The 12,303-nt window shown below is 39.3% G+C and overlaps 1 protein-coding gene across 1 annotated transcript; it reads left to right on the forward strand.

Moving 5' to 3' along the window:
• The first annotated feature begins 11,304 nt into the window (after window positions 1-11,304).
• Window positions 11,305-11,866, forward strand: LOC122659488 (heavy metal-associated isoprenylated plant protein 39-like). The gene is made up of 3 exons (XM_043854592.1): window positions 11,305-11,310; window positions 11,421-11,496; window positions 11,586-11,866. Exons 1-3 carry the CDS (start codon window positions 11,305-11,307, stop codon window positions 11,864-11,866), a joined length of 363 nt encoding a protein of 120 aa, XP_043710527.1.
• Window positions 11,867-12,303: the final 437 nt, after the last annotated feature.

Genomic DNA, 12,303 nt, shown 5'->3' on the forward strand with positions numbered 1-12,303 from the left:
CTCGGCAGTAGAGGATCAGGGTCCCATGGGATCCTCCCATTCTACCCTCTATTACATTAGATCATTTATTTATCACGAATTGAAGGCTGATAAAATTCCAAAAAGGGTATGCAAACAGATAAAAAGAAGAAGCATGACATCCATCGCTTTAGGCTAGTGGCAGCGGAAAATCTTTAATCTAAACTCTCTCTTCTTTATTTTTTTCAGTCAGGCTTTTGAGAAAAACAAATTTCTCATAGAATCGGTTGCGGGCGAAGAAGAAAGTTCAAAACCCTTTCAAATTGGGTGCAACTCTTATGTGTTTATAGATGAATGTCCTCTCATTCTAATTGCTTTTCTCGGAGATCACCAAGCGTGCACTTAAAACCCTAAAACCATTGTTATACTTTGCATTGCGGCCTCTGGGTTGAACTATTCGTAAGGCTTTGCCGCAGGATGAATAATTGGTTAAATTAGGGTTTCTATCCACAAAGAAGAAAGTAGGGGACAAAAAAATGAAAGAAATCATTTTACACTGTCGAATATAAGCCATCTCCCGAGAAGAAACCATCCACAGTCGTTACGGAATCTGAAGAAAATACAGCAAAAGATGATAACCAAGAAGATACATACCAGGTCACCCACGACGAAGAAGAAGATGATGGGATTGTGTGCGACATTTGCCTGAGCACCACCGACGGAGATCCTTCAGATCCAATCGTCTTATGTGATGGTTGCGATCTTATGATCCACGCTGTCTGCTACGGAAAACCCATCATTCAGGGTATCCCAGAAGGGGAGTGGTCCTGTTCCAGGTGCGAAATTTGTTCGCCTTCTCAAAAGCTTGTAGCTGATGAGAGAAATGCTAATTACTGTTGCCGTCTTTGTCCCATTAAAAGAGGAGCCATGAAACCCACAACCCCAAATCTAAGGCTGCGGATTTTTTTTTCTTGTAAAATTGTTGGAATTCAGGTCCAAAACCTCAAGAATCCAATGGTGTTCATACTTGCAACTCATCTTCTCCAAATTGTTTGGGGAAGATGAGTTGTAGGGTATTTTTACATTTTTCTTGTAAGGATATTTTTGTTAGTTTACCCTTTGATTTTAACACTGTTAGACTAAGACTAATGGGATGGGATATCTGTTAATTGTTAAGAACCTGAACCTGAGGGGAACACGTAGAATTTTTTAAAATTAAGGGATTTTTTCATAATTACGTTAAACCTCAGGGACTGTGTGTTGAGGAGTAAAGATAAGTCAAGGCCTTTGCAGTTTGTAGAGCTATCTGTAATCTTCTTTTTCAGTCCATAAATGTGCCATCCTTACCCCATGGGTTGGTACTTAAAGGATATGGGACTTCCATGGAGCCACAATTTGGGCAAATCCAAGAGATATTAGAAGTTACAAAGTGTTCCAATTAATAATTAGATGACATTCCATCTATCAATCATCATGAATCCAATCCGAGTTAGCATATTATATGATAAATAAAACAGAGGAGGGCTGTGTCAAAGAGCAATCAATAAGAAAATGTGTTTCTCCATGAACCAGCAGAAATCCAACTGGGTATTCAATATGCGGGGGTGGGGCTTGTCATTAGGGCATAATCGAGGGGAGGGGGGAGTAATTTACTCAAAAAAAAAAAAAAATTAACCATGTCAATTACCAAAATTTTTTTTACATCAATTCCAATTGCCAACTTAAAAAAAAAAGTGTAACATCTCATGAGTTTAACCTAAAAAAAAAAAATACAGAACTTAGAGAGCATAATGTGTTTCTCCATGAACCCATTTGAAACATGGAGTTACCAGTTCGTGGAAGTCAATATTCACAATTACAAATTACAACCTAGCTTCAAATTCCCACTGTTAAAGAGTATTTAGTAATTAGTACAACTTGTTCCTGTAACGTACTAAATTATTAAAAACTATCTGCAATTCTATATCTCTGAACACACCAGAAACTAGAGATTTACTCCGTGATTGAAATTTTGGCGAATGGACAACTTTCAGAAGTGCCAATTAGATCACAATCATATAATTAAATACCAAACAATAACCAATTACTCACCCTAATAACATGAATCGATTCAGGCCTAGCAACACTGAAAGAAAGCATTGCACCAAATCTTCCTCGCTCAAAACCCCACAAAAAAAAAACACTAAATCTGGGGGAGGTAGGGTCTAATAACAAAAATAATGGAGGATACTTGAAAGGACAACAATGGAGAGCAAAAGAAATAAATCGAACGAACCTTTACAGTTCTCTGCTAAGGGAGGTTGAAACTCTTGAGTCTTAAAGCAATAAGATCTCTGTTGATTTCCAATCTCAAATCTTCTTAGCGACTTGCTTTACGCTTCTTCCTCTGTGGAGAATTCTCTCTTAAGCGTGAGAGAAACAGAGTAAAAACAAGCCCTAGCCTTCAATCCGAGATACACTCTTCAGAACAAAAGTGAGAATGAAGCATTCGACAAGAGAGAGAGGGAGAGAGAGGAAGTGTATTAGGGATCGTATTTCTTTTTTCTTTTTCAATAATAAGTATCGTATTTCACTCAAAATCGTATAATGTTTTGGAATTCAATTAACGAACAAGATCCATCGATACCAATTCCATGGATCAGATTACTCTCGACCATAGATTCCCTTACCTGCACCGTCGACCAGAAAACCTTTTGCCTAAAATTAATATATAATATATTGAATTTTATTTCAAAATTTTATGGCCGTCTGATCGCAATCACATATTCTCTCCGATCGCAATCACATATTCTCTCGATCAACGTACATGATGAATTGGGGATTAGTAGCATTAAAGTACATACCCTATATATAATTCATTATGGGATATTAGAAAAGTGGAAGGGCTTATGTGCAATAAAAGAGTTTATTGGACACATGGCATTGTAGGGGAGAACAAAATATTTATGGTTAAATATCTTTTTATATTATAGCAAGAGATATTATGAGAATATCTCATGAATCATAATTTAGAAAGATTGTATCCCTTTTGAGATTCTATGTCTTTACTTTAGTAGCAAATTGGAGTTGCAAAAATTAGAAGATTCACAAAACACTAAAATGGAAGATTGAGCCAAGGCCAAGATGGAAGGAGATTACTTGAGATCCAAGGATCTCCAAAACTATAAAAGAGGGAGAGGGAGGAGCCTCCCACGATTTTTGGCAGTGCTCTCTCCCCCTCCCACGATTTCTCTCTCTCCCCTCTCTTGTAGTGGTGTGTGTGAGACTTGAGTTAGAGAACTCAAGAGGCTTTGGTGATTTTTGTGTTCTTCTAAAAGGTTGCAAGGATTGATCAAGCTTCAAAGTGTTGAACGATTTTTCAATCTCCAAGTTTGCACAAGTTGGAAGACCTATTCTCTATAGGAGGAGTTTCACTTGCGACTCTAAGGTAATCATGAATGTTATTTTAAAATTTTTTCTTCCCTACTCTTGATCATGGACTACAAGTATTGACCTGATCCAAATTTCGCTACGCATCGAGTTTATTTCCAACAAAACCACCACAGGACACATAGTCACGTATAGACACAAACCCTCTCATTATTGTATCACCACATACAGGGCTCGCATAAAGACTCAACGTACAATCCATACCGAGCCTTTTCTTCTACCTCTTCTCTCCAATCTTAGATAAATTAAAAAAAAAAAAAATTTTGGTAGAAAGAGTTGAAATATTATTAAGAAAATGTGTAATACACTAGGATGTGGAAGTAACCGTTCCCACAATCCAAGGATTGGAAATAGACCAACCAGTCATACACGTCAACGACAAGGCCCTCCTCGCCAGGGAGCCAATAAAGCTATTTTGCTCCCTTGAAATATAACAAAAAATACAAGACCTGAAAGAAGAAGATAACTGCAGAATATCTTCCAAGATATGCTTAACCACTATTAGAGATTCACCATACCCGTGCAAGTGATAGTTGATGACACTCGTGTTATCAGATTCCACCCTTAGATCTATGAACCCCATCATACTAACCTCCAATAGTGCTGATCGGATAGACCATGCTTCCCCAACCAAAATATCATCAAGACTCACAGGTTGAGAAACAACAATCAAAGGGCACAAATAAAATCCAAAAAGAAAAAAGCATCCATTGGCTGTACACCACATGTCATCAATGGATCCCAACCTCCAAAGAGTGGGAGTGTGACTGAATGGGCTAAGATGACTGACCACATTGATTATAAGTGCAAGGAGAATTGCGAAAAAGATCCTGTGCATCCGGGCAGCCGGGGTGCATGTGCAGCGCTAGACTCAAGGCGCTGCGCTTTGACCACCTTACCCCTACTCGGGCAAGGCGCTTGGGCAATGAATGAACATAATAAGCTTATGAAGGCTTCAAATTTAATTAGTAGGCTTTTGGATGATATGATGTCCCACAAGGTAATAAATTATGTTTAAATTAATTCTCTTTTTCTTATTTAATTAGCATACATTGCCTGATGACCTCGAATTGTTGCCACTATCAACCTTGAATATATATATTTTTTTGTAGTTTTCACAAGAGAGAGGACATGTTTGTTCCGCTGTGGAGTGTTACATGAAGCAATATGATAATGTCTCGGAGCAAGAAGTAAATGATGAATTAAAGAGAAGAGTGGTGAACGCATGGAAAGATATAAATGAAGCGCACATGATGTTAGATAGATTGTAATAAAATGAGAGATTAAATAAATACTTTGTTATTTTGGGAAAAGCGCTTTAGTCCCACATCGGAAAACTACAAGAGTTATAAATGGTATTTATTATATTACCTTCTTTATCTCTTGAATTAAACCGAAAAAGGGAGACATTCTTCGGTGTACGCCGTCCTCGCACACGTGCACGCGCGGCGTGGGTAGTGGGCTGTAGAGGCGTTAGTGGCGTACGCACGCACTTAACACTTTGCATCGCGATGCAAGCGATCTGATCTGGTATGTTGATTTTTTGAAATGATCAGATCCATCGGATTAGAAGATCCTACGGTCACGTTTGATAGGATATGACTGTTGTGAACAGGTTCATCTCTAGTTTAATCTGGGCCGTTAGATCGGATGGCAATCGATCTAATGGTCTAAATACAAAGTGAATAGATATGTCTATTCAGAAGAGGTGCTCTACTTCTATAAAATAAATGTACTGCATTCAAATGAAATATCTCTCTCTCTTGCAATTTAGTATCTCTATAAGGAGTTCTGTGTTTTATCTTTTATTGCTTTGTTGATTCCTGAAGGTGAATTTGACGTGTGGGGGCAAATATCTCCTTTAAGATAGCGAGATCGCATTCAAAGCAGTTTGAAGTTTCCTTCTTCAAACAGAGTTTTTTCTAACACATGAAACCTATGATCGATGTCCCAATGCAAGTTCTATTACGTTGTGTCAACCTTGTTCATATGGCTGAGCACTTCTACTTGTATACAGATGGTTTCACTATTCCTGATGAAGTGTTGAAGGAACCCATTACCTCATTGTTTGTCGATCCCATACCCATGTATTGAGCTGCATGCATGGAGGAGTACTATTAGTAGGCAGCCTTACTTCACTCAAAGTGTGCTTGAATTACTTTGCTTGATCTGCTAGGCTTTAATAATGGAAACACCAACAATGGATTTTGTATTAATAAGTACAAAATAGGTTTTTGCTGGATATGTAAGGATAAAGGGCTCTCTCTCTCTCACTCACAGAGTAAGGTTGAGACTTGACACTTTAAGAAAAGATCTCTCTCTCAGAGTAAGGTTGAGACTTGACACTTTGAGAAAAGATAGTAGACCAGTATTTCAATTTTTAAGAAACTTTTGAAGCGAAGATTACATTTGTGAGTCTCATTACTAGAATGTTCAGACTTCAAAGTAAGAATATCATATGGTTTTGTTTGTTTCAATGTAGAATAGTTGGTAAAAAAACATTGGGAGAATGTTTTCTGTGCCGCCTGTGCCTGACACATAGGGGTGAGTGAAATGACCACCCTACCCCCCATGAATGATAGGCTCATGTGTCGTAGGCTGCACTGCGGCATAGAGAACATTAGCCCAAAATTTATTTACCATGAAATCAAATTTTCCATTGATCATCAAACTTTTATTTCTTTCATACTTGCTTGAATTGTGGCATGAACTTTGAGAGATGATAGTGAAGAAGTATTTCAATTTTTAGAATGCCTTTGCAGCCAAGATTACATTTTGTGAGTCAGATTACTAGAATGTCCATAGACTCCAAACTATAGAGAAACTGATTCCAAAAACCCCCCAAAAAATATCCTAAGGCTTTGCTTGTTTCAACATAAAATAGTCGGTAAAACAAAATTTTCATTATTTGTTTTGTCATTTTGAAACTTTGTCATGACGGAAAATTTTACACGAGAATCCATCTTTTCCGAAAAAGGTAATAGAAAATTTTACCCGTAAATAACCAGAAACCCAAAACTTCGGATCGGGATCGTCTCCAGGGAGCTGGGAACACCCAGGGTGCTGCCAGCCTTCGGGCTATGCCACACACATCCCTAGGCGTGCGCCGAGATGTGTGCGACACAGCTCAACTGCCGGAAACCTCCTGACAGCATCCTGGGCGCATGCCTCTCTAGGGAGAGCTAAATTCCCAAAATCCATCTCGATAGTCCCCAAGGCCCGATCTATTTGACAAACGCAGGCCTAAAAATCTCTCCACAATAGGATCTTGAACAGTAATGCAACCACTTACATGATCAAAGCACAGTAAATTAGCTTCTGAGCACCAATCTTGATTTCTAGAATTTGGGAATAAGAAGTTTTATATGTTGTTCAGAAACAAGGCTGACTCCATAGACTCCATTAATTTCCAATTTCACCATTAATGACTGCTTGATCACTCATCATCCTACGTGTTGTTGAAACAAGGCTCGCCATGTGAACGGCTGTGAGTCGTTCGCATACACTCAAGTACGTGAAGATTCCCCGCTCACTTAGAGGACGAGTGATTAAACAGTCATTAATGGTGAAATTGTATTGGCATTGTTAGCTAGTCACAAGAAATTGATGTCCTTGACTGTGGACGTACGCCTAATACTGAACCACAATATCAAAAAGATTTCCTTGACTGTGGACATATATCTATCTAAAACTGAACCACAATAATCTTTGTGTCTTTTTTCTTCCTCTCTGTTCTCAATCTCACTCACGTTACCCCATTATGCAGTAAGCCTAGGGATGTAAATGGATATTCGTAAATCCGTATTTGATCCGCGTTCGTATCCGTTTAGGAGAATCCGAATCCGTCCGAAACTAATCGGATACGAATATGATAATCCCCCTATCCGATCGATTATTATCCGATTCGTTTAGCAGTCCTACGGTAATAAAATATCTGAAATATAACTCTGTGTTTGTCTATCCTTTTAAGTTACCTCTTTGGATTTTGTTATCTTATTTTTATAAATTTATAAGTTAAGATAATGTGATTCTTTTTTTAGATTTGCTGTTGGTTTATATATAATGTTTTATGCAATGTGATATATGGAATTATATATCTATTAACAAATCAAAAGTAAAAAATATAAGAGAATAAAAGACTAAAAAGAGTAGAAGAAAAAGGTAATTACTGAACTCTTAAGTCTCAACCTCAACTCTCATCATAAAAACGGTAAATATGTTAATGGATAGTCGAAAAATCGTATTCAATCCGTATTTATATCCATATAGGAGAACCTATATTCAAAAAATCACTATCCGAAAATTATCCGAATCCATTCGAAAACCGATAAGATAATATCCGAATCTGTCCGAATATAATCGGATATGAATATCATAATGCCACTATCCGACCGAATAGACCTAAGAAAAGATTGTACGACGAAGAGGAGAGGTCCGACATACACCGTTAATTGTGCCGTTAAGTTTAGAAGATAAGGCTTCAAAGTCTCTCAAACACTTGTATAGTTAACGGCGGCTGCCACTCAAGTCCAAAACAACCCATGAAAAGATTCCAAATGGGTCTTGAAAATTTGCATTCTACGTTAAAGGAGGACCCCAACACATCATCACATAGCTCTGTCGTTATATATGCTGACAATGTAAAAAATGTTTTCCAGCGGGGCTACTGCTGAAATCCATTTCTCAGGTGTCTTGATAATTTTCCGTAGAACCATTGATTATGATTTACAAATAGGTCGGTAGACTCAAACCACCACAGTACACGTAGTCACGTATAGACACAAACCCTTTCATTATCGTATCACCACATACAGGGCTCGCACAAAGACTCAATAATTCATACCGAGCCTTTTCTTTTACCTCTTCTCTCCAATCTTAGATCAATTAAAAAATTTTTTTTTTGGTAGAAAGAGCTGAAATATTATTAAGAAAACGTGTAATACACTGATGTGGAAATAACCACTCCCACAATCCAAGGATCGGAAATAGACCAAACAGTTGTACATGTCAAAGACAAAGGCCTTCCTAGCAAGGGAACCAGTAAAACTATTTTGCTCCCTTGAAATATAACAAAAAATACAAGACCTGAAAAAAGAAACTAACTATAGAATATCTTCCGAGATGGGCTTAACCACCATTGGAGATTCACCATACCCGTGCAAGAGATAGTTGATGATGCTCATGTTATCAGATACCACCCTCAGATCTATGAACCCCATCATATATACTAACCTCCAATATTGCTAATCGGATAGACCATGCTAATTCCCCAACTAAAATATCATCAAGACTCACAGGTTGAGAAACCGCGATCAAAGGGCACAAATAACATACAAAAAGAAAAAACATCCATTGGATGTACACCACATGTCATTAGTGGGTCCCAACCTCCAAAGAGTGGGAGTGTGACTCAACGGGCGAAGATGAGTGACCACATTGATTATAAGTGTAGGGAGAATTGCAAAAAAGATCCTATGTGGCAGTCAGGCTGCATGTGCAGCTCTAGACTCAAGGTGCTGCGCTTTGACCACCTTACCCCTACTCAGGCGCTTGGGTAGGGGTAAGGCGGTCAAAGCACGCTATCTGGCGCTGGGGTAAGGCAGTCAAAGCGCGCCGTCTAGAGCTGCACATGCAGCTGGGCTGCATGTGCAGCGATAGACTCAAGGTGCTATATTTTGACCGCCTTACCCCTGCTCGGAGAATTGGGATTTTACTCCTCTCCATTTCCCAATCTATGATTTCTTGTAATTTCTCCCCTGAAAGTACGACACATGGCACAAACAAATCTAACGGTCTGTATTTAAATGCCAATTGTTAACTCCTAACTAACCCCAGTTACACCAACTCCTAGGTTAACCCGGGTTGGTGTAATCCAACCTAACCGCTAACCCATGGTTTAACCCAACTTTTTATTCTTTTATTTATTACTTTATTCATTTCTCGTCTTTTTTCTCTTTTTTTAATCTTCTTGTTTCTTTCTCCTTCACGCCTTCCTTCTCCATGTTCCCCATCCTTTCTGCAACCTTACCAACCCCGACTCCAACCCCCCTCTCTCTCTCCAACGAACCCCGACCCTAGCCCCTGGTGCTCAAATCCCTTTTTCCGCTATCCCTGTATCCAGACCCCAGACCCCAGCCCCTGGCGCTCCAACCCCTTTTTCTACTATCCCTGCACCCAGACCACCACCCCCTTCAGCAACCCCGCCCCACTCACTGTTATTCCGGTGAGAGAACGTTGATGGCTTCGCTGGGCTCATCGGAGAAATACATAAATATTGATGCTTGGAAGAGGGCATATAAAATAAGAGGGGAAGCACCATCATCAGATACATGATTTTATTTTTTTGGTTTTGGGGTGTAGTGTTCACCATGATGATTGGGGCTCAAGAAGAGGGTGTGGTTTGAATCTCTTACCAAGAGGCGTTCATTGCTCCGCTTTGAAATGATGTTGGTGCTCCAGACGTTTTTTGCGAGAGACACGTATACCAAATGCGGTGGCCCATCTGGAAGATTTTCCCTATTATCCCATATATAACCGGCGATACCAAAAGAAATAGATCCTCAGAATTGTGACAAGTTTCAAAATTAAAAGTTAAATTTAACTCTCTTAATCAATTCATTTCAACTCAACTAAACAAATGGCATCCATGCGTTCATTACCTCAACTATGCCTCTATTACTTTGTAGTGTAGTGATATATTTACAAAACATCACCAATCGAAAAAATCTAGCTACCTTAATCTTTCTCTAAAAGCTTTGCAAACATGGATGCTTGGAAGAGGGGCATAGAATGTAAGAGGGGAAACGCTACCATCATAGATACATAGCAACCTAAATCAATAACAAACAAGGAGAGCACAATGTTCACTATGATGATTGGGGGCTCAAGAACAAGGTCTGCGGTTACAAAAAAATTAATGGTGTGCCTTGTAATTTTAGTGTTACAATTGTTTGATCGTAATTAAGTATGTATTCCCCTTTAGTCAATTTTCATCTCTACTGTGTCTCTGTTGTGTTGTTCTGAGATCCATTACCATCAGTTCCGTGGTTTTGAAGCAATACTAAACTTCTGCATCCCTTTGTCTACTTGTTAGTTGGTTTTTTCTTCATGGAAAACTTTGAAAGGAACAACAGAGCTGAGAGAAGCAACTTTACCATTTGCTCAATCACGGATCAACTAGATCATTCCGCGGAGGGATGGAGAAGGAGATTGAAGTGTGTGGGGTGGGATGCGGAAGGGGTTTGGTGTTGGGTTGATTGCAGAAAGGGTGGAGCAACTGTATCATTTGCTCTCATCTCCGGCAATGGCGAACAAAGGCACAAGTCTAAAAATCTGAAATCCCCCAATCTGAAGAATAGTTTTCAAAAAGTTGGGTTAAACCATGGGTTAGGGTAGGGTTGGGTCAGGTTACACCAACCCGGGTTAGTCTAGGGGTTAGCATAACCAGGGTTAGTTAGGATTTAAAAATTGATAGTTTAATACAGACCGTTAGATTTAGTTGTGCCACATGTCGCATTCTCGGAGGGGAAATAACAAGAAATTACAGATTGGGAAATGGAGAGGAGGAAAATCCGGAGAATTGGCGAACAGTACCTCTGGAGTCAAGGTCTTCGAAATGGAGGCTTAGGATGTAGATAAAAACCCAAGGGTGGGTGACCACTGGGTGGCTGGACTTCTTGAGACGGCCAAGGCGTCAACATATGAGAGAGACGTAAATTTCTGTGTGTTTTTCTCTGTGTTGTCGATCTTGTGTTATAAATCTAACACAGACATTCTTGTGATATGGAGAGGCATTCCTAAGTACATAGTTCGATCCCATTCTTGCTCTCTCTCTCTCTCTCTCTCTCCTTCCTTTTGGGGTTTCATCGTCTCTGTTCCTTGTTTTCCCAGTCAGATATATAAGAGACACAGAGAGAAATGAAGGTGATCAGTTATTTATCTCTCTTTGATTGATTGCTGTGTAGATTTTCCTTTCCATATCACTTTTGAATAATCTGATTGGATCTTCTGATCTCTGCTTCCATTTGTTACAGAAAGTGGTTTTGAAGCTGTGCTTATGTAACAAAAGAGAAAAACAAAAGGCTATGAAATCAGTCTCTGCCGTTCCAGGTATATTTCATATAGCTTTTCTGATCCTGAATCAAGAAAAGCGGGTGGTGAAGGTAATTAACATGTTTTGCGTTTTTTTTTCTGTGTAGGAATCGATTCCATCTCCATGGATATGAAGGAGAAGGAAATGACAGTGATCGGAGACGTAGATCCTGTAAAGGTCGTGGTTAAATTGCGCAAATTTTGGCACGTGGAATTAGACTCTGTTGGGCCAGTGAAAGAGCCTGAGAAGACGAAGAAGGAAGAACCAACCAAGAATAAAAAAACAGAGAAGGAAGAAAAGGCAAATCAGGGTGGTCATAATCCTCCCATCTACTATTTCGAGACTGTTTCAGAAGAGAACCCCAGCGCTTGTTGTGTTATCTCTTAAATTGGGAGGATTCACTTGAAGCTCCTTTGTATAGTTGGAGTCCTGGAAATGGTCCGTTTGGTTGATAGAAATAATAAATTAAAAAAAAAACAGGGGAAGTAGTTTTCTGTCGGGGAGTGTGGCCTACACCAGCACTCTCACGGGAGTGCTGACATAGACCACACTCTGGGATAGAGTTCTTTTTCCAAATAAAAGTTTGAAGTATAAATCGTATTCTGCTCTCTTCTAGCCATGACGGGAGCTGGAGGATCCAGCCTAGCAAAAACAAGGGTGTTTGGGTGATTTCGCAGGTGGACACCCCCCTATTTTTACTGGGCTGGATCCTCCAACTCCCGCCACTGCTAGAAGAGAGCCAGGTCCGTATAAATCAGTATCGTGCATCCAAAGTTTATTAGACAGTGCTCTAATATATGTAATATATTTTGGGTTAAGACTAG

Source organism: Telopea speciosissima, chromosome 4 (assembly GCF_018873765.1).
Source record: "Telopea speciosissima isolate NSW1024214 ecotype Mountain lineage chromosome 4, Tspe_v1, whole genome shotgun sequence".
Lineage (NCBI taxonomy): Eukaryota > Viridiplantae > Streptophyta > Magnoliopsida > Proteales > Proteaceae > Telopea > Telopea speciosissima.

Bases quoted from the DNA above. Each gene is read 5' to 3' on its own strand.
- LOC122659488 (XM_043854592.1), top strand. The intron at 11,497-11,585 runs GTATATTTCATA...TTTTCTGTGTAG, and splicing joins ATCAGTCTCTGCCGTTCCAG to GAATCGATTCCATCTCCATG.